Source organism: Podarcis muralis, chromosome 1 (assembly GCF_964188315.1).
Source record: "Podarcis muralis chromosome 1, rPodMur119.hap1.1, whole genome shotgun sequence".
Classification (NCBI taxonomy): Eukaryota; Metazoa; Chordata; class Lepidosauria; order Squamata; family Lacertidae; genus Podarcis; species Podarcis muralis.
This window is the reverse complement of record NC_135655.1, coordinates 50,238,057-50,259,965: the sequence shown is the minus strand read 5'-3', so window position 1 is coordinate 50,259,965 and position 21,909 is coordinate 50,238,057. Positions and strand designations below refer to the sequence as shown.

The following is a 21,909-nucleotide window of genomic DNA, read 5'->3' as shown; positions in this document are numbered from 1 at the left end:
TTTTGCAGGAAACATTTAGAATATATTTTGGAAGATGCACCCTGTTGACTCTCATATATAAAGTGAGGAAACCCAGATTGTTGCATATACCTGTCTGCCTTTGAGGAGAAACTACAATGATGTCCATAAGTCCTTCAACATTGGCTAACACAGTCTCCTTATTCCGACCAGAATATTTGTCCACTCGCTGGATAGATTTAGTTTGCCAGTCCGTCCAATAGAGCCACCTGTCTTGCTGCTCAGAAATGAAGAGATAAAGGATTAGGAAGATACAAAAACCATGTAGAAAGGTAACAGAAGTTTATTCAACCAAAACCATTTCTCCAGTGTATGGCAGGAGGAAGAATGAGAACACCAACTTCTCCCAACACCCAGAAATTAAAAAAATATATACTATTTCTTTGGGAGCTCATCTATCTAGTGACATTGCAGAGTTCCCACCAAGGTCCTTTGTACCTGTGTCAAGGCAAAGGGATGTGATACTTGGCTGACCAGGACCTGACGTAGCTTCCCGTTGAGATCAGCACTCTCTATGCGGTCTAGATGAGCATCTACCCAATAAATCCTAGAAGAACAGAAAGTATGAGAAGTGAAACCAACCTCCACCATAACCTCCCATCCCAAAGAAAATGATTCCCCATCCTTCTTGCACTTCTTTACTGATGTGATGCAGAAGCTCCAGGCTGCCTTAAAAGCAGAGAAATGACTTTTGCACGTGGAAAGGGACTATGTTATACTGACCTCCTAGTATCATAATCCAAGGTCAACCCATTGGGCCAGCCCAAGTCAGTGTTGATCAATATCTTGCGCTCAGAACCATCCAAGTTTGCGCGCTCAATTTTAGCGACTTGTCCCCAATCTGTCCAGAAGAGGTATCTGAAAAAACCCAAACACAGGATGACACATACACACACACAAACACAAACAAACACACAGACCCACAAACCACAAGCTGCTTCTGCACCAAGTAGTTCTTTTTTGGAGATGTGTGGGATGCTCTTATGTACAAGCAATCATTTTCCCACAGAGATGAAGGGAGAAGCTGTTTCCTCTGAAACTTTTTGCCGCTATTATTTGAAATGTCTCTTCTTACTAGACTCCTCACTAGGGAGTAGATCTGCTGGTGGGGAGGGCTGGTGACTGCCTTTTGAAAAACATCTTCCTCCAGCCATCTGCAACTGTTCAACAAGACCAACAGATCATCTGGTTCTAAGAGTCAGATTGTAGTCCTAACTCTTCTTGGTCCAGCAACGCTCACCTCTAGCCAAGAACAGAACCACAGGCAGGAGGGGCTCCAACAATCTAATCTGCAACCACTTGATGAAGTGCTACAGCTGAACAGCTGGCTGGATAGTGTGTTTGCTCATAAAGATTTGCTGGTAAAGGAGCCTACTTGGTCAACAGACCAGATGCTCCTATAGGCCCAAGCACTACTCTCCTCCCTCCATCCCATTCTGCCTCTAGTTATCCCCCAACTTACCCCTTCCTGGGAAAGACAGCAATTGCTCGGGGTTCATCCAGATTGTTATTAATTAGTACTTTCCTGCAGCTGCCATCTAGTCTTGCAACTTCAATAGTGTTGCGGCCCGTGTCAGTCCAGTAGAGGTTTCTAGCCACCCAGTCCACAGCTAGACCATCCGTAGTCTTCAGTCCTTGACCAATAACTGTTTCCATATTGCTGCCATTAAGGTCTGCTCGCCTGGAAAACAGTAGATGCCAAAGAAAATAAGAATTTCTGCCTATTAAAATACCACATTGTAAGGCAACACAAAGACCAGCTAGCAAAAGGTCTCATGTAATTAATGAATTAATGCACCAAAAGGAAGCTAATGGGTTCCTACCTGATGACATCTAAGAAGACATCTGTGTAGTAAATTTTGCCATCTACACTGTCATAGTCCAGAGAGATAACATTGTTCAGCTCTGGGACAGGAACGTGAACGTCAGTGTGATCGCTAGTGTCCAGTGAGATGCGGCGGATAGAGCCTCGACTAGAGAAGAGCAGGTAGGTTTCAGGAGAAGGATCGCAGGTCCTCTCGTCACTCTTCAACTGGATACCAGTAGGGCAGGCACAGGAGAAGCCTTCAGGATTTGGCAGGCAGAGATGGGAGCACCCACCATTCCTCACTCCACACTTGTTAGCACCTATGGGAAAACAAAGGAAGTCTCTCAGACTGGACTTTCCTGTGGTCCATGTTAATTCAGTACTCTCCTACACAGTCCTTGTAAACAGGGGATTCTCAAGCAAAAATAGGCACAAACATTTGTAGGCCTTGACTAAGGCTACTACTACCCAGTGTACCTCAGGTATTTTTTAAAGGGTCGTAGAAAAAGTTAGAGGGACCACAGAAAGATGGAGCTTCAGAAAGCAAAGCCTGCCAGTGTTTCTGAAGAAAAAACACTTCCTGACTGCACCCCCAAAATGATCAACAAGATAGGTGACAAGAGGGTCTCGATTTTGCACTATCATTTGCCAGCACAATGGCACCAATAATGCTGTTTCAAACTGTGGGGAAACCCTAGCCCTACAGGGGAAATAGCAAGATGAACTCCTGGCAACTAAATAAACGTAGAGAACAGGCACTTGAGAAGATTCTAAGTGTGAGGATGACAAGACAGCTGATTCAAATAAAATGGAAGGCTTCAAAGTGCTTGAGTGGTTTGAATATAGATTGGTTTTTTAAAAAAAGTTTGAGTAGCTAGGATTAAGCAAGGCTTCCCAACTCAGTGCTCTCCAGAGGCTGCTGGACCTAAATTCCCATCAGCTCCAGCCAGCATGGTCAATGGTCAAGGCTGATGGGCACTGTAGTCCAACAACAACTGGCTCACATAGCCTGGCAAGGCTTGATTAGGGAACGGAGCAAGATCTGCAAAAAAGGCACAAAGGCCAAGTAAGAATTCTGACGTGAAAAAATCGCAAGTCTTTGAAGAAGAAATGCAAAGAATTAAAGCATTGCAGTGAACAGTATCTGGGAGTGGCTTGGAGGTGCAGAGGAGAAGTAAAGAACTCCCTTGATGCCAGCTTCTAAGAGGACTCTCCAAACAATGTTTCGCTTGATGGAAATCTTGGGGGAAACTTACCCAGAGGGTGCTTCCTGTCAACAGCCTGGATGTCCATTAAGCCAGGCAGGTTTGCCCTGACTAAGATGACATTAGCACCCGTGTTCTTGTCAGCCCTGTGGATGCTACGTGTTTGCCAATCTGTCCAGTAGATGTAGGAATCCAGCAGAGTGAGGCCGTAAGGGTGCTGTACTGGAGAAAGCAAGGTGCGGCGGTTTGCACCATTCAGGTCTGCAGCCTCAATGCGCTGAAGGACAGAGATGGAATGTTTATTCCCTTTTTGAGAGACAGAGAAAAATCCCCAGAAAGCTGAAAACAAAGGCCCCAGATAGCTATGATCCCAAGCTACCATATTAGAAAAATCTCACAAGCATACTTGGTTATCTCTTCACTAGACAACTGTAGCTGCAGTTCATCAAGTGACAACACGTAAGCAATACCTATCAAAACGCAGTGTTTGAGGTTAACGCCAAGCAACATGAAAGCCTTGCCTTTGGCAATTGAATCCTGATGGGGATTTCTGATATGGAAGTCACCAAGAGATGTTGCAATAACTGGCCTCATTTGCATGTTACAATAAAACACAGTTAAACTGCTCACAATGCTCAGAAGTCATTCTTTCGCTCCTGCTCCCGGCTGCACCAGGAGAAGCAAGCCACGAGTCTTGGTGTATTGTGCTGTCTGAACCCAGACTCAGGGTCTCCAAGCAAACCACAAGTGGTAGCCTAGCTTTATTCTTCACTTTGGGGCAAACAAGCCACGATCCTGGGATCAGATTGATACAAGCCAAGGGGTCATGGTTTGCTCCTGGCACAGCACAGGTAGGAGGACCAAGGAAGGACCAGAGCAGGGAATTTCTGAGCAGGATGCACTACAGCAAATGGCTTAGCAGCTCATTTGTGCTCCACCACAGCTGAATGACAGACATTTATTATGGCTTAATGCGCGTGCCACTGCTACCGCTGAGCGATGAACCTGCACTTATGAATTCCCTTACTCCACAAGGACTCTTTAATCCCTCTCATGCCATCCCTTCCTTCAGATATAAAGTTATGAACTCCACCCCAAGAAAACATTCTGCACGCCTTGTAGCAGTTCCAACCTCAGTATGTGCATCAGCCCAGAGCAGTTGTGATCCAGCTCGATCCACAGCCAGTCCATTCGGCCACCCCAGGTTGTTGTTGATAAGCACCGTGCGCCTGGAGCCGTCCATGCCAGCTTGTTCCAGCTTGGCGTTCTCTCCCCAGTCCGTCCAATACATAAAACTGAAGGAAGAGTAAAAGCTAGTAAGCAACCAACTGAGAAGCCAGCATGGGAATTATTTCCATGTCTCCCCATCCTCTGCCTTTCCCTTGACCAAGACGTACTACAGCCAGCACTCACCCCATCTCGTGATACAGGGCAATGGCTCTTGGGCTGTCCAGGTTTTCCCATACCAAAACTCTCCTCATTGACCCATCCAGGTTGCCCACTTCAATCCTTTTGGTCCCTGTGTCAGTCCAATACACTTTGCGACCGATAGCATCCACTGCTAGTCCATCTGTGGTTTGCAACCCTAGTAAAAAAGCAGTAGCAATGTCATTGTTTCTTGCTACTTACTAACCATCACGTTTAGGATCTTCCCTCCTTAAAAACATCCGCAAGATTCGCCAGGCATTTCTTAACAAGAATATTCCTAGGTACTCCATGAGTAAAGAACTGACTATGCTATTAAGACTGTGCTCACATCACTCGGCAAAATCCATCTCTGAAAGCAGCCTGGAGGAGTGGCTATTCCAGTAAAGCATCTATTACCTGTAGTAACAATATCTTCATACTGAGATCCATCTAAGGCAGCCCTGCTGATCTTCCTCAGGGTGCTGTCCGACCAATAGACCTTTCCTGTGGAAGAAATAGGAGAACATCAGCAACATCTACATAGAAAATCCTAAAAATAGGCATTAAGGAAGTAGCATTAGCAAATAAGGAAAGTAATGGGGAAAGCCATTTGGTGTGCTTTTGTTAAGCCCAGTTAAAAAACAACAACAGCAGTGCTACCTGTTACTGCAGGTATTTACTGATGGAACACACCACTCACAGGCATTATGCAATATATACTCTTAAAAAATGAACACATTGTGATATGCTCTTCAAAAGGGCAGAAGCTATAACTGTATTGGCATTACACGAAAAGTTATTTATTAGTATGTTTATTACCAAAAGCACAAGGGAATTTTTTTTAATATTTCGACTTCCTTCTCCTTCTCTCTCTCTCTTTTTACTAAAGGCCAATTCTCAGTCTACATCTTAACAATTCGTAGATCTGGGATAGAGAACCCAAGGCTTCCACATGTTGTTGGACTTTGAGTCCAACCAGCCCCCACTGGATCAGTGCTTAAAATGGTTAAATGACACATTTCAGACCTTCTTGAGGATCCACTCCAATGGCAATAGCGTTTTTCATGGTGACATTGACTGAGACAACTACGTCGGCAAAATACGGGATGTCAAGCGAAACCAGCCGAATATCCGACCTTCTAGCAAAGATCAGGAAGCTAGTCATGCCTGTGGAGTTGAAGACAAGAATATATTCCACATTTAACACTGTTCTACTCAGCAGTTTCAAATATGCCATCTCTGAGCTAACCAAGAGGCAACAAGGATATTTTCAAATATTGTTTTTGAATCTTATTTGTTTTTGGTGCTTTGAAAAAATTAAGTTTAGTAGTTTTATTGTATGCTTGTAAAATGTCTTGAGACTCATGTGAAAGGCAATTCAATTGCCATCACAATTGCCAAACATTAAAAAAACCCACTTCTGCTAAGGATGTCACTGGATGATCTGTTACAGACCACATATATGGTATGACAAAGAGGATACGGAATGAAAGAGTAGAAGCAAGAGTCACAGCTCTAGGGCTTTGAAATAAAGGTTGTGCATCTTCCATGCTTCTTGTGACACAAGCATAGAATTTGCTACTTTGAGCATACATTACTTCTCATCCTAAGAAAATATATGACTTCTGGTTTTCAGGGGATAGCATCTTATTTCCTTTTCTGGATCTCGAGCCATGTCTACCATTCCTTTGGTCTCTTTTGCCCTGTTGGCTATCTTAATAGCCAAATCTGCTTTGTTTCATTGCCTTCTAACATTCCGTACCTGTTTATCTACTTGCACTTTGACGTGTTTTCGAACTGCTAGGTTGTTAGGAGCTAGGTTGTTAGGTTGATTCGAACCGCCAACCTTCTGATCGGCAAGTCCTAGGTTCTGTGGTTTAACCCACAGCACCACCCACGTCCCTTTCTGATATTCTTTACTTTACCATAAATCCTAAATGTTCAGGCAGAATCATGCTAATTATGCCATATATTAAATGTGCGCAATATATTCTGATTGCAGAATCTGGGTTTCCCTGGGCCAAGATTTATTTGGTGGGTGTATTCATACCAAGAGCATTTTTTGTGTTTCCCAAGCCTATGTGGCACCCTCCAGACGTTGTTGGACTCCAACTCCTGCCAGCCCCAGCCAGCACAGCTACTGGTCAGGGATGATGGGGTGCAGAAACACTGGTTATCCCTGCTGTAGGGCTTTGTACCTAGAGACCTATCAAGAGAAGGCTCTGGGGATTAGAGACCCAGATGCTGCAGAATGTGAGGAGACCTACCTGGTAAGCAAGTCTTGCCATCTGGCTGTAGGTTGATACCGGTGGGACAAGTACAGCTGTGACCTTTAGGGAGAGGAGCCAGGAGGCAAAGGTGACTGCATCCACCATTATTAACTGTGCATGCTGTATGTACTGAAAAAAAGGAGAAGAAAACAATGCATCATGACAACGCCAGACAGAGAAGCCCAAAGCATTCTGGGAAATGATATATAGAGAGTTGAAAAAAATGTTTAAAATAACTTTTGTGGAAAAAACGGAAGCTTTTTTTAAAAAAGGAATTTTAGATGCGGAAATACCAAAGGAGCAGAAAAGACTATTCATGTACACGATGATGGCACCACTGATGCTTTTGGCCCAGAGATGGAAGGAAGACAAAGTCCCGACCAGAGAGGAATGGCTGATAAAGATGATGGATTATGCTGAAATGACCAGGATGATCAGAAATCAAGAAGATAGAAATTTTACTAAGGAAGGGGGGGGGGGATATAATTTATCTTGGAGAACACTGTAAGCAACTAAAAACTTTGGCCGGATTGTAACAATACTTGTAATGTGACAAGAACTATGGGAAAACAGGGTCTTTTTTTTATTTATTAAGAAAATGGAGAATCTTCTAAGATGCAGTTGGAAAAAGGAATGTTGATGGAACCCATGGAGGGGTGGAGGGAAGTCCAAGGATTCAGGGAATCCTTTATATGTATGATTATGATAGTAATATAATAATTTTATTATTTATACCACACCCATCTAAATAAAAATGTAAACTGTAAAAACCAATAAAAACATTGTAAAAGAAAGAAAGAAGAGAATCCCAATGCAGAATATGTCAGGAAGAGCCTCTTTCCACCTGCCTTGCCCCACCCTCCGGCCCTGGGAGTCCTCATAAGGGAGCTGTTACTGAAGGAAGAACTGTGAGGGGAGAGACTCCATCAGGCAAGGCCTCCTTCCACCTGCCTTGCTCTACCCTCTAGTCTCTGCCTCTCAATGTTTATTGTATTGTTTTATGTACAGTCATACCTTTGGTTGAAGTAGCTTTGGGATAAGTATTTTCGGGTTGTGCGCTGCAGCGACCTGGAAGTAATGGAGTGCATTACTTCCAGGTTTTGCCACTCGCGCATGCGCAGACAGTCAAAATGACGTCATGTGCATGCACAGAAGTGGCGAGTCGCGACCCACACAGACGCGGGTTGCATTCGCTTCTGGATCTGATCAGGGCTCCAGAATGGATCCCGTTTGCATCCAGAGGTACCACTGCACTGTAGCTTACCGTTGTTTTATTGATTATAGTTTAGATATTATTTATTATAACTGTTGAGTGGATTTCTGTTTAACTTTTATATTTTGATATTATTATTTTATACTATTCTAATGATTGTTGAAGGTTACTTTTTTTGATGTAGGTTGCCTATTTTAAAGTTATGTTTCATTATCACATTTCTGCATTACATTAGATTGTTACAAGATGTACATTTTTTGTTTTTCAGCTTGTAAACTGCCTTGAGTATTGTAAGATAGAAAGATGGTATACAAATAAAAAATGATGGTGACAACAGCAACAGCATGCTTCAAAATTCTACAAGCATGCATGGGAACGTAAACGGCACAGAGGAGCGCTTTCCATGAAAATAAGTCACAAAGGATTCATTCGCATGTACTTTTGAGTTAAATTTCTGTTGGGGTGCAGGGTGCTTAGAATCACAGAATTGTAGAGTTGGAAGGAACCCTGCAGATCGTCTATAGTCCAAACCCCTGCAATGCAGGAATAGGCAGTCATCCCGCAGAGGCTCTCTAGCTGTAGGGTCATGTACCTGAAGGCCTGTGCCCCTCCCATGTACCTGTAGGCCTGTGCCGATGGAAGACGTGGATGTCCATGAGGTTTTCCAGGTTGTCCTGCAGAGTTTCACGATTCTGCCCCGTCCTTTTGTCAGCACTCTGGATGCTCTTTGCCTGCCAGTCGGTCCAGTAGAGCCGAGCTCCATAAAGAGTAAGCCCAAAGGGGTGAGGCAGGTTGCTTCCAATCAGCACCTGTCAGTCCCCAAAACAAAGACCCGCAAGAAGTTTTAGTAACAACACACGGCCGGCATGGCAACAGGGACTCTTTGAGTCCAAAGAGCCACATATCCTTCTGGGCAACCTCCCAGGGGCCATGTGCAATTGGTTTTATTTGCCAGAGGCAAAAAGGGGCTATGCAACAAATTTTGCCTTTGTACAGTAGCCTGCGTTTTACCCTCTCTATCCTCCATCCAGGCATCATCAGAGTTGAAGGACACATTCCAGCCAGGTAAAAGCACGTGGGGTGTAAAATAGGACCAGGGAGGGTTATGGCATGAGAAGAGATCTGAGGACCAGGCAGAGAGACCTGGAGGGCGTATCTGGCCCCTGGGCCCCAGGTAGCACCAGCAATGCACCCATCTCTCTCCTTGTACTTTTTGCAGTATGCATTCTTCACTCAGGAGTAGATTGATTTGCAGGTTCAGACAGACATTAATTCAAAGCATTATTTTATTTTTTATTTTTGAGGTCAATAACAAGACGGTCCCTACCCTCGGGCTAATGATCTAAGCAGCCGAGACCTTTTGGAGACCAGAAGCAAGTTGCATTGGACCAAGTGGCAAACACACATCCCAGTACGTTTCTCAGCACAATTAAGTGTTGGTGCTGACCTTTAAAGCCCTAAACGGCCTCAGTCCTGTATACCTGAAGGAGCGTTTCCACCCCCATCGTCCAGCCCGGACACTAAGGTCCAGTGCCGAGGGCCTTCTGGTGGTTCCCTCGCTGCGAGAAGTGAGGTTACAGGGAACCAGGCAGAGGGCCTTCTCGGTAGTGGCACCTGTCCTGTGGAACGCCCTCCCAGCAGATATCAAGGCAATAAGCAACTATTTTATTTTTAAAAGACAACTGAAGGTGGCCCTGTTTAGGGAAGTTTTTAATGTTTGATGGGGTATTGTTTTTTATATTGGGTTGGAAGCCGCCCAGAGTGGCTGGGGAAACCCAGCCAGATGGGTGGAGAATAAATAAAAAATTATTAGTATTATTATTAATCCCCAAGCAATTCCTATTTACAACTCCTTTCCCAGAAGCCTTCGATTCACCTTGGTTTCTTACCTTCCTGTTGCTGCCATCCAGGCCAGCGTACTCAATTGTCTTCATGCCAGCATCTGCCCAATACAGACGATGAGATTCATAATCAATGGCTAGTCCATTGGGCCAGGTCAGGTTGGAAGAGATGATCACCAAGCGGTCAGAGGCGTCCATGCCCGCACGCTCAATCTTCGGGTTAGCCCCCCAGTCAGTCCAGTACATGAATCTGCACACACACACACACAAAACTGCATGTGACTTCTGTTCCTTTAGCGGCAGAATTATTTCCCCCTGCCAATGAATTCCACAAACGAACTGGCAAGTGCCTTCAACTTTCATAGTGACTACTCTCCTAAACCAGAATCTATACGCCCTACTCTAAGGCTCCATGCAAAGGAAGAGTAAAATAATAATAATAAAGGCTGCCAAGAGATCCCATTATCATGTGGGCCTTCTCTTTTCTTCAAAAATGAGGCAATAGAATTTCAGGACTTTCACTCCTAATCTATGGAAGAAGAAGAAGAAGAAGAAGAAGAAGAAGAAGAAGAAGAAGAAGAAGAAGAAGAAGAAGAAGAAGAAGAAGTTGAAGTTCAGAATTTCCATGTGCTGTCAAGACCATTCCATGATCACTTTCTCTTCAGTCTGTTCTTGCGGGCAAACCTAGGTTGCACTGCTTTCTCACAATGTCTCCTTCCAGGTAGTGACAGTAAGCGATATGAAATGGCCATAGCCAGAGACAGAGCTTCAGGAATATAGGAAGCTGCCTTGTGCAGAGTCAGGCTACTGGTCCACCTAGCCTCACTACTGTCTACACTGACAGACAAGTGGCTCTACAAGGTTTCAGGCAGGGGACTTTTCCGGCGCAAACTGGAGATGCCAGGGATTGTACTCGGGACCTTTGGAATGCAAGGCAGATGTTCTGCCAATGAGCTACAGCCCTTCCCAAACAGGGAAGGTCATAGAGTTGGGATCTAGTCTAACCTCTGCAATGCAGGAATCTTTTGCCCAACATGGGGCTCAACCCCACGACCCTGACATTAAGAGTACCATGGTCTACTGATGGAGCTATCAATGTTAAAAAGCTAGGAACGGGTTTTTTCTTTCTTTCTATGGGACCTTGATATGTCCTTATTTGCCACCAAAAAGAACATTTCAAACTCCAGGTCAGGTAAGGGCAGACCAGTTAAAGACCAATGTGGTTTATTTGGTTTATTTCTTTTACATTTTTACTGAAATTACACCTTGCCCTACAGGCAACTCTGATCAGGTGTGCTTTGGCCCCTTCTGTTCTTGGCTTGCACATGAGGAGTTAAGGATGTTGGACACGGAGGAGGAGCCTTGCATTAGGGTAGCTAGACTAGGGTGGTCTGATTGCTCCCAGCCCTACTGTTTTAGCAGAGCCATCCACACCAGCGTCCAGCCCCCCCCCCTTTCAGGAATTGCAACAGGGACCTCGCAGGGCAGTGGCATGAAAAATCTAAACACAATAGCGCAAAGGAGACCCTGCTATGCAGACTCCTGCGAAAGCAGCTTCTCACCCTCCAACAGGGTCCACCACGATATCCCTGGGTCTGTCTAGATTCTCCCAGATCAGTACAGTCCGCATAGTTCCATCTGTGTTAGACACCTCTATCCGGTCTGTTCCTGCATAGATTAGAGGAAGAGGATGGAAAGACCATAAGCCTCCAGAGTCATAGGGGAGACCATTAAAGAGAAACATCTAGACAAAAGTACAGTCTCCACTTCACTCCCACCACCCAAACGGAAATTATCAGCAAGCTAAATTGCTTAGCGAACCTGAGAAGTTTGCTTTAGAATCCCACTCCACATCTGTACAAACTCTCAGTCAACTAGGCTGCATTTTGAAGCCAGCTTACTTCGGAAGCAACTTCCACTAAAACCAGTGAAACAGAGGACCAGGTGCTATTAGCATAGCTAAATGTAAATCATGTCCTGGACTGTACCACTTCAGGTCGCAGGTGACGGGCTGCATGTTTTGAACACTACACCATGAAGAGGGAGGGGTGGAGACCTCTGTGCATAGAAAAATAGCATGTCAGGGACAAATGGAAGCTGGATCATCTCTGTACCTGAGCATACTTTATTTTCGACATGCAGAGAAAATAAATCATGCCTCCCCTATGGGGAAGCATCCAAACATGCAGCCCTCAAGCCACAGTCTGAAACGGCTTGAGGAAAAGCTTTAATTCTGTGGTTTATACAAACAAATCCATATAGGAATAAGGTGCACGGCAAGATGTTTGAAATGTCATGCAAGGACATTTGTGCGGCTATTGAGAGCGTCCTGTGGAAATTTCCTATTTCAGAACTTTACTTTCTTGGATTATTAAATGGGTGGCGGGACGCGGGTGGCGCTGTGGGTTAAACCTCAGCGTCTAGGACTTGCCGATTGCATGGTCGGCAGTTTGAATCCCTGCGGCGGGGTGCGCTCCCATTGCTCGGTCCCAGCGCCTGCCAACCTAGCAGTTTGAAAGCACCCCCGGGTGCAAGTAGATAAATAGGTAAAGGTAAAGGTACCCCTGCCCGTACGGGCCAGTCTTGACAGACTCTAGGGTTGTGCGCCCATCTCACTCTATAGGCCGGGGGCCAGCGCTGTCCGCAGACACTTCCGGGTCACGTGGCCAGCATGACATTGCTGCTCTGGCGAGCCAGAGCCGCACACGGAAACGCCGTTCACCTTCCCGCTAGTAAGCGGTCCCTATTTATCTACTTGCACCCGGAGGTGCTTTCGAACTGCTAGGTTGGCAGGCGCTGGGACCAAGCAACGGGAGCGCACCCCGCCGCGGGGATTCGAACCGCCGACCTTTCGATCGGCAAGCCCTAGGCGCTGAGGCTTTTACCCACAGCGCCACCCGCGTCCCTAAGTAGATAAATAGGGACCGCTTACTAGCAGGAAGGTAAACGGCGTTTCCGTGTGCAGCTCTGGCTCGCCAGAGCAGCTTCGTCACGCTGGCCACGTGACCCGGAAGTGTCTGCGGACAGCGCTGGCTCCCGGCCTATAGAGTGAGATGAGCGCACAACCCCAGAGTCTGTCAAGACTGGCCCGTATGGGCAGGGGTACCTTTACCTTTACCTTTACATACTCCCTGAATTTCTAGGAAAGCAGCAAAGCTGCATTTGGACACCATGGTTTAATTTTTAATGGGAAGAAAATGAGTCTCGCCTACCCCTGAGCTATCCCCCGCCTCCCAACATAGTCACAAGGCGTTTGGCCCATTTTTGATTAACGACAACTAGCTGTGCTGTTCAAACCTTACAAAACTGATGAACCTTGTTTCAAAACAGCCAACTTCAAACCACAGTTTATTAATCCAATTCATTTCAACAAACCATAGTTAAGATTAACCACAGTTTACAGTTCAGATGTGACACATTAAAGTAATAGAATTTGGGAGAGGAAGCTTTCATTATTATCCTCACAACCAAGCTGGAGGAGGAGACAGGAGCGGGAAGATACCAAATCCAGGGGGGCGGGAGACATGGATGATAAACCACAGATTTATTGTGATGTCTGAAAACAATCCATGTAGAATAGCACTGCATGTCCATAGAAGGATGTAATATGCCAACCAGTTTGTCTGTGGGGGAGGGGATATTGTTCATACTTCCGAATATGCATTATTTGGTATGGCCCAGTTAGGATTTAGGAGGCAATGCTCCAGAGACTAAGGTGGTTTTAGACAGTCAGTACCTGCATCTGTCCAGTACAACTTGTTGGTGACCCAGTCCACAGCCAGACCAGCAGGGCTTTCCAGGCTGCTATCTGCCACAACCTAGCAAGAAACAAAAGCAAGAAGGAATCTTAGGAGGAGAGAAGGGTACCCTTAACAAACTTGCTGCTGGATCCTGCTCAGCAGCAGAAACTTGTACTAACCACATTCAACTACGAATGGATGTTCACAGATAACTGAATATCAACGTCAAAGAGATGGATGCAGAACAAACTAAGACGTAGCATGCTATCATCTGGCTGCTTCGATGATAAATTGTGGACACATGCGAAAGTTGATTAGAGAATTGATGTGCGCTAGCGGGACTTAAAATTTAATTTGTCCCAGCTGTTTGAGAAAGGTACACTCTAATTATCTCCTGACAGTCTAGATCATATTCTAGCTATCTTCATTTCACTCATTTATTGGACGGCGCAGATGCCCTCATTTCAATGTTTGATTGCATTAGCTGCCCACAGGCACTTGCAAGGTGGCATGCGCATGCCGGTGTGCAGCCAAGCCAGCAATACAGAGAAGTCAATCAAACCGAAATATTCATCTTTGAAAAGGCTTAAATTTCCAAAACAATGCTGTGCGGTGCCTCACCACCCCAGAAGCACATTACCTCCTGTCCTGTTCCATCCCATTTTGCCCGACTAATGGAATCAGTGCCGACGTCCGTCCAGTAGACGTAATCATCCTTTGCATCCCAGTCCAGGGCCACTGCGTTGCGCACATCGGCCAAGGGGATGACGGCATCAGATAGGTCTTCTGTGTCGAAGCTGATACGACGGATGTCCATCCTTCGGGCAAAAAGCAGGAACTTGTCAAGACCTGATCAAAGGTCGAAAGGTCTTCTTTTAATTTCTCTAAGTTCAACAACATGGTAACAGACAACAGAAAATTATCTCGTTACGTCTTAAGCTCTGCTGCATCCACGCCCCTTTTGCATGGACTTCGATGACACGTGTATCCTATATAGTGGAGGACAGACAATGCGTAGCTAGCAAGTGGGTAGGATGCTGTACGCATCTGCCGTTGGCAGAGGATTCTTGGGACGGGGACAGAGGAGGATGTGCTGCTGGGAAAGCATCTCCCCAAGGGCATCAAGTCTGACACAAAATGAAAGCGGGCTGCCAGGCCTTCTAAAAGGAGGAGGAGAATCATCCTTTCACCAGTCTCCCATATAAATAAGAGATAAGGACGTGAGGGCCCTGCTGGATCAGCCCAGGGGTCCGTCAAGCCTAGTATCCTGTGTCTCACAGTGACCAAGTTGATGCTTCTAGAAAGCCCGGGAGCAGGGCAAGAAAGCAAATTTGCCTTAGTAACTGGCATTCAGAAGTCTACTGCTTCTGAATCAAGAGGGCCCATGTTAAGTGTCAGTGCTAGGAGCTGTTCATAAACATATGCCCCATAAATTATTTACTAATTTATTTACAAGATTTCCTCTCTGTCCTTTGCCTTAAGGTCCCAGGGCAGGCAACAACAGAATATACAATTATAAAACAGATCTGTTTAAAGTATAAAACAGGTGAATCCTTTCCACATGGAAACAGAACAGTATAAGTTCAGTATAAAATTTGTCTGAACCCTGTTTAAGAAACAACTATGCAAGTGGCATGTGATAGTATATTTCATAAGTGAATTGTGCATTGTGTCTTTTGTCTGTCTCGAATCATGATTGATTCCATTAGGTGACCCTGAAGTCTAGTATGACGTAAGAGAGAAAGCATTCCCTCTATCCACATTCTCCACACCACTTTACAAACTCATGTCGTGTTCCATCTCCATCTCTTTATTGTGATGTAACCCACTTTTCAATTTAACAAAAAAAATCACAAAGCTGTCTTTTATTGTCCTAAGTGAAAAACCTTCAAACATATTCATCTTTTCATATAGGGCTCAATTACACCAATCATTTTGCAAGTTCTCTCCTGCATCTTTTCCAGCTCTATAGTATTTTTTATAGATTCAACCAGAATCCAACACAACATTTAAAAGGCAGCTCTGCCATCAATGTACATAAGCACTTTACATACTACCCATTTTATTTACATAAACACTTTACAATACTGCCATTTTACCTTCAATCCTTTCCCTGATCGTCCATAGTATAGAACATGCCTTTTTCTGTTTGTTTTGCCTGCAACCCTCCTCCTCTCTCTTTTTCTTTCTCTCTCTCATTTTCACATGCATGTGTGTGCGTGTGCACAGACACCTATCAAGGTGTAAAAGCTCTTCTTTATCACACTTACTCTGAGCACAGGTGTGGCTGCTGGTCTTCCGAAAGCCTGTGGGGCAAGCACAGGTATACGACGTGTTGTTCGGCAGGCACAGGTGAGTGCAGCCCCCATTGTTGGCTCCGCAACGGTTTCTCCCTGCTCAAATAGCCAAAAACAACCACATATAAGGAAACTAGTAGAGAAAGCAAAGGCTTTAGTTGGTGTTTGGGAAAGATTCGGGGCTTCAAAAGGGCATGCTTTGGAAAAGCTGCTTTGGGTCTTCAAAGATAGCTCATGTGACCATGATCCCTGAAGTTGCTCTGCCCAAACATTCAGAATCAAGTGTCAAGGTCTGGACCTTTAAAGCCTACCCTTTTTTCTAGGTGAAAATAAGCTGGAAAATAAAAAGGGATGGTTTGAGAGGTCTGAAAGCACCCCACATTTATTTTGATAGGGGTTAATTTAATGAAACCTAACCCACTCAGAATTCTAACAGGACACATACTCTATAAATGCTTCTTAACGACAGGGGGTAGCTATTTTTTTCAAGCTCCATGTTTTAACCACGTCAGTGCAAATACAATGGGAGGAGTTCAACACACCACTAAAAAGACCATTCCGTCAACACAAGCGTTTCAGCTTGCCAGATGGAACAATCTCGCCTTGTCTCCCCGCCCCCAAACTCTGATCTAGGAGTTCCCCTGGACTCCCCCCCGGCAGAGAAAGAGCAAAAAAAAGCCCTGTTACACTAGGAGAAGACTTTGTCCTGGCATCTCCTAGCAGGACTGATTAGCTGAATCTGGCCCAAGAGAGTCTCCGGATAGCAGGCGCTAGTCACCATAGCCCTTTTCCTTCTGAAGTTACCTGCTGGTTGGCGCTGAGGATGCAATGTGTGGATGTCCATAGGGAAGTGGAGCTTGTTGCGGATGATCTCCTGGTTCTTGCCAGTAAACTTGTTGGCACTGTTTATGCTCTTGGTATGCCAATCTGTCCAGTACAGGCTGTCTTCAAACACCGTGATGGCAAACGGATGTGGAAGGCCTGCAGCAAGAGGGCAGTAAAGGCACCTGGATTATTCTAGCCTCCAGAGAAAACAAAGCCACTCTTTCCAATGAGTGCTTCTACCCCTAACTCAGAACTGTCTCCAATTAAAGGAGTAAGAATGGCCAAGTCACGAGCTGGGGAGACACAGATGAAGCCCACTCGAAGGAGAAACATGACTGCTGATTTAAGAAGATAAGTATAGCTTAGATCAGACCTGTGAACAAACTGCATACAGTGCATTCCTATTCTATGTGACTCAAGAGTTTAAACTTCACTTTGACTAGTGAAGGAGATGGGCAGCGGCCTCTCTCATTGCTAACTCTGACTCATACAATTAAATGTGCAAGACACAGGCAGGGTGTGCACTGTGTCTGTAGTTTCTTAGCACTGGAAGTCCAGTAGCCAACAGTCCCACTGTCCTTATTCATTATTTCATCAGAGCCACTTTTTGCCTGCTCTCCATTGAACTCAATCCCAGAGCAAGTCACAAGAAGAAATCCTAGTACAGTAATAAACTCAACAATAAAAACCACTGGAAAAACTCATCAAAATCCGTAACAGCAAATCAGAATCAGCAAGGGCAAGCTTCTACTCTATTTTGAAACAATTTATCCAAACACCAGACTGAAAAGGTATGACTTTAAAAGGCACCTAAAACCCATCAGGCTCGATGCCGCCAATCAAATTTGGTGAGGGAGGGGCATTCCATTATCTCACCTTGGCTAATAACAGCCTTCCTGTTCTGTCCATCCAAGTCAGCCCTCTCAATAACGTGATGCTTGGCATCCACCCAATACATTCGATGCCCTGCATAGTCAATAGTTAGCCCGTTTGGCCAGAAAAGATGAGTGTCAGCAATGATGCGTCGATTGGAGCCATCCATGCTGGAGTACTCGATGCGAGGAGTATTTCCCCAGTCTGTCCAGTAGATGGTGCTATTGGAGAAGAGAAAAGTTGTAACCGCTGGAAATATGGGATCTGCGTGGATTAGGTGAAAAGCAACCAGGCATCTCTATGGCAAAATGATTGGTACAATAGATTATGCATTCAGGTGTTCAGGAGCACTCATGAGGCCTAGGAGAATGGCAACAGCTTCACTGCTAGTACAATAGTTCTCATGAGCAGAACTCTATTCAATATGCTCCTGCTGCTGGAGCAAGGGAGAGAATTTATTTATTTTTGCAAATTTCATTTTCCCCTGCAGCCCTCCGAAAAGCCACGCTGGAGGGTTGGGTGCAGGTGTGAAAGGGAAATTAGCAAAAAAAGAAGAAGAACCACACACACCCCAGTTGGAACCTCCGGCTGGTTTTGTCTGCAGGTCAGCTTGGCCAGTTTCAGTTCAGTATGTTTGGACAAATAAATTAACATGGGAACCACCATCCTGAAAACCAACCCCTCCTCACTCACCCTTCCATGGGGTGAAGGGCAATTGCGCGAGGCTTCTCCAGGTTCTCCCAGAGAAGCACCTTCCGGTGGGTGCCGTCCAAGTTTGCCACTTCAATGCGAGATGTTCCAGAGTCTGTCCAGTAGAGCTTGTCGTGGATCCAGTCAATGGCCAATCCACCTGGGACACAAAACAGAAGGGAAGTCAAGGTGATTAGTGTATTCTGTGCAACAAAGAGAATCCCATGAAGCAACTACCATAATTTTTCCCCTCCTACTAAAGCAGTGTTTCCCAACCTTTGGTCTCCAGCTGTTTTTGGATTACAATTCCCATCATCCCTGACCACTGGTCTTGCTAGCTAGGGATGATGGGAATTGTAGTCCAAAAACAGATGGAGGCCAAAGGTTGGGAAACACTGTACTAAAGGAAAAGGGGAGCAGAGTCCTTCCTTCACCATGCCTTGCCAAATCAAAGCCGCGCTACACTAGCAAAACCACTAGTTTATCGACCTAGAGATTCATCATTCCCCGCTTCAATATATGGAGTCAATATATTTCTATTCCCCGTGACTCTGAAATTCTCAAAAACGCTCACCTGGGCTCTCCAGCCCTGTGGACACCACTTCCTCCACGTTGCTGCCATTGAGATTAGCCCTCATGATGCGGTCCAGTGTGACGTCAGACCAGAAGACTAGCTCCTTGCTATGGTGGAAATCAAGGGCGATAGCATTCTCCAGGTTGTTCAGCAGCAAGGTATACTCTGACCGGTGGGGTAAGACCTGCCGGATATCAATCCGATTGGCAAAAAGCAACACAGGCTCCGGCCCTGAAGGACATGGACAGACAAAGGGAGGGGGGCTGGTAAGACTGGAAGCCATCACTGTCATAAAGACAATGCAGGGAAATACACACAGAGAAATATATTAACAAGAACATCTGTACCAATATCAGGATGTTGCCTGACCACTGTAGTACATGTGTCAGTGGCCTCAAGACTGGACTGCTGCAATGCAATCTACGTGGGGCTGCCCTTGGGTCTGGTTCAGAAGCTCCAGCCGAATGTAGTGGCCAGACTGGCGATTGGGATCCCTGCCAACGCCATTGCTAAAACATCTGTGCTGGTTGCCCATCGAGGTCCTTGCATTAATTTTCGAAGCCCTGGAACAAGTTAGGTCCAGGGTACCTCAGGGATCTCTTGAACCCTTCTATCCCAGCTTGATCACTGAGAACGTGGGCAGGAGAGTCGGTGGTTGCTCCCCATGTTGGCGAGGCTTACTGGACAATAACAAGAAACGGAGCCTTTAGTGTCATTGGCCCAGCCCTCTGGAATGCTCTGCCGATACAGAATCAGCAGACGCCTTCCATTTCAACTCCTTCCTTATAAACTCAATCTGCAATGTGGGGAAGGGAATCTGTGAAAAAAATTTCCTATTGGGGTGGGGTTGCATATGGGCCACAGCACCCATGTCAACCCTCCCTTCCCGTAACTCCTCCGTTTTGCTCAAGTCACAATCTGCAGCCCTCGCTGATGGGACTGACACAGCTGCCATGTGGTTTCTCAGGAATCAGATGAATCAGCATATCTAAATCCTAGCAAAAAAGCCTCACATGAGCACTGCAAATCTCTTGGCTCAGCCACCTCAAAGCCTTTGACAAGCAAACATTCACTAAAAATCCAATCGTGCTCTTCATTCCAGGCTTCCCGACACCCACTCTGCTGCTTCTTACCCTGATGTGCAACTGCCTGCTAAAATGCTCAAAGCACAGCCACAGAGCTCCACCACTGCCACCAAACACACCCATTTTCTGTTTTCAACAGGAGCATGCAGGCAGGGGGGAGATAAAGAAAGAGCACGGGTCTTATTCTAATGGTGCAATCAGCAACTCAGGATTGAACTCCAAATAAAAGCTGAAGCTCCAAACTAAGCAGACAACATTGCATCAGGCACGGTTGTGTTTTTTAGGTAGTGACCGTCCAACCAGAGCGGAGAATCCCTTCTTACCCAGGGCTTTACAGCTGCGCTTGTCGGGGCGAAGTTCGTAGCCTTGCTCACACCAGCACTGGAAGCCGCCCTCGTTGTTGGTGCACCCCTGGCTGCAATAGCCTTCCTCTGCACACTCATTCACATCTGAAGCAGGGAAAAGGAAGAAAGTATTCAGGTGTGCAAAAGGGACTGGAAAGCTCTTCCTTATGCTCTGGATTCCACACTTGTTAATTTTCAGCTCACTACATGACAGAGGTCGCAAGAGGAGCGAAGAACTTAAGAGCCCAGACCAACAGGCCTTTCAGCTCAGTATACCCAGTGGGCAAACAGCACATGAGTCCCAGAGCAATTACGTCGTTGGCCCTACACTTGTTTAAACCCCAGTCCTGGCAACACTGGGGTAGAGGCCTGAGCAGGAATCTAAATTCCACATCCACTCATATTGTAGACATGCACGATTCTACCAACAGATGGCCCAAGGCATGAGGCTGCTGACCTTGACATGACCTCCCGTCCTCCAGGAGCCTGTAACCTGTGTGGCAGGTACACTGCACCGTCCCTCGAGTCATCTGGCACTTCTGGGCGCAGCCCCCATTGTTGAGGTTGCAGTTTTCTTCTCCAGTTCGAAGACCTGCAGAAGAAGCACATTAAGTTGAAAACTCACCAGGCAGCTGCTTATTTTTTCTAAAACGCTGCAGAAGCCCTACAAAGGCCAGGTTAACACATCACATTAAACCACAGCTTTTTTTAAAAAAAAACCTATGGCTTAATGTAAATCGTCAGTATATTGATGCATGCTGCTCGCATTTTACTTCTCCACTCCTGCTGGAAACAATCCACACTCTGGCGTGTTGTCTGAAGCCAGGGCTTATGGTTTGTTTCTCTCCAAACAAACCAGGAGTGGAAGCCAAGGTTTGCTCTTGGCTTACTGCTTATGGTCTGTTTACAGGAAACAAACCATGGGCACAGGTTCAGATTACACCAGAAGCCAGACCGTGACCTGTCTCAGGGCACTGCAACAGGAGCAGAGGAGGAACAAAGCACCTGTGCTTCCTGCAGTGCGTGGAAGCATGTTTCTTGTCCACACTAAACCACAGTTTATTTTAGGTATGGTCTAATGTGATGTGAAATGTCTGGGAAACTCCGGACGTACGGCAGCCCTGACTTACGGCAGTTTTGGTCAGGGCTCTCATCGCTGCCATCTCCACAGTCATTTACACCATTGCACAGCTTTCTTTGACCAATGCAGCGTCCATTTCTGCACAGAAATTGATCCGGGGCACACTGGGGACTTCCTAAAGGGGCAATAAGGAAAGTTAGAAGCAGTTAAGAGAAGGTAATCTAATTTTCATGTACAGTAAGGATACTAGTTTATCTCCATTTGCAGTCACATTCTAGAAGATTCCACAGCCTCAGTAAAATACAGGAAGCTGCCAAACACCAAGTCAGAACATTGACCTATTGTACCTAGCTCATTAGCCTCAACTTTCACTGTAACTTGAAGTAATACTATATACATTGGGTGGTATTCAATGCTAGTCCCACAAAGAGTAAATCCATTGAAGTTAATGGACATGACTAACTTAGATCCATTATTTTCAACGGGATTTCATTGTTAACTATGAAAACCCTTTAATAAAAACAAGTATTAAAATGAAGGATTGGGACATACTGGTTTGCTTCATCCAGTAGTTGGAACCAAATTCTGGAACTCCCTTCCCAATTCTGTAAATTATAATATTTAAGAGCTGATTCTAAT

The 21,909-nt window shown here is 45.6% G+C and overlaps 1 protein-coding gene across 3 annotated transcripts in view; it reads right to left on the bottom strand.

The window, feature by feature from the left end:
* The window catches only part of LRP4 (LDL receptor related protein 4), a 100,936-nt gene that overhangs the window by 12,584 nt on the left and 66,443 nt on the right, over positions 1–21,909 (bottom strand). For 2 of the 3 annotated variants that reach the window (XM_077928585.1, XM_077928573.1), the window contains exons 9-32: positions 21,320–21,445; positions 20,647–20,781; positions 20,169–20,294; positions 18,761–18,991; positions 18,190–18,346; positions 17,500–17,717; positions 16,603–16,779; positions 15,772–15,897; positions 14,142–14,350; positions 13,498–13,579; positions 11,324–11,429; positions 9,810–10,011; positions 8,540–8,729; positions 6,705–6,836; positions 5,464–5,604; positions 4,855–4,941; positions 4,444–4,615; positions 4,163–4,325; positions 3,082–3,307; positions 1,842–2,145; positions 1,481–1,699; positions 742–876; positions 457–565; positions 91–235 (exon numbers count right to left, since the gene is read on the bottom strand). In XM_077928585.1, coding sequence (XP_077784711.1) covers positions 91–235; positions 457–565; positions 742–876; positions 1,481–1,699; positions 1,842–2,145; positions 3,082–3,307; positions 4,163–4,325; positions 4,444–4,615; positions 4,855–4,941; positions 5,464–5,604; positions 6,705–6,836; positions 8,540–8,729; positions 9,810–10,011; positions 11,324–11,429; positions 13,498–13,579; positions 14,142–14,350; positions 15,772–15,897; positions 16,603–16,779; positions 17,500–17,717; positions 18,190–18,346; positions 18,761–18,991; positions 20,169–20,294; positions 20,647–20,781; positions 21,320–21,445 — 3,918 coding nt within the window. The remainder of the gene's footprint in view (positions 1–90; positions 236–456; positions 566–741; positions 877–1,480; positions 1,700–1,841; positions 2,146–3,081; positions 3,308–4,162; positions 4,326–4,443; positions 4,616–4,854; positions 4,942–5,463; positions 5,605–6,704; positions 6,837–8,539; positions 8,730–9,809; positions 10,012–11,323; positions 11,430–13,497; positions 13,580–14,141; positions 14,351–15,771; positions 15,898–16,602; positions 16,780–17,499; positions 17,718–18,189; positions 18,347–18,760; positions 18,992–20,168; positions 20,295–20,646; positions 20,782–21,319; positions 21,446–21,909) is intronic. The other variant, XM_028726515.2, reaches the window with a different exon arrangement.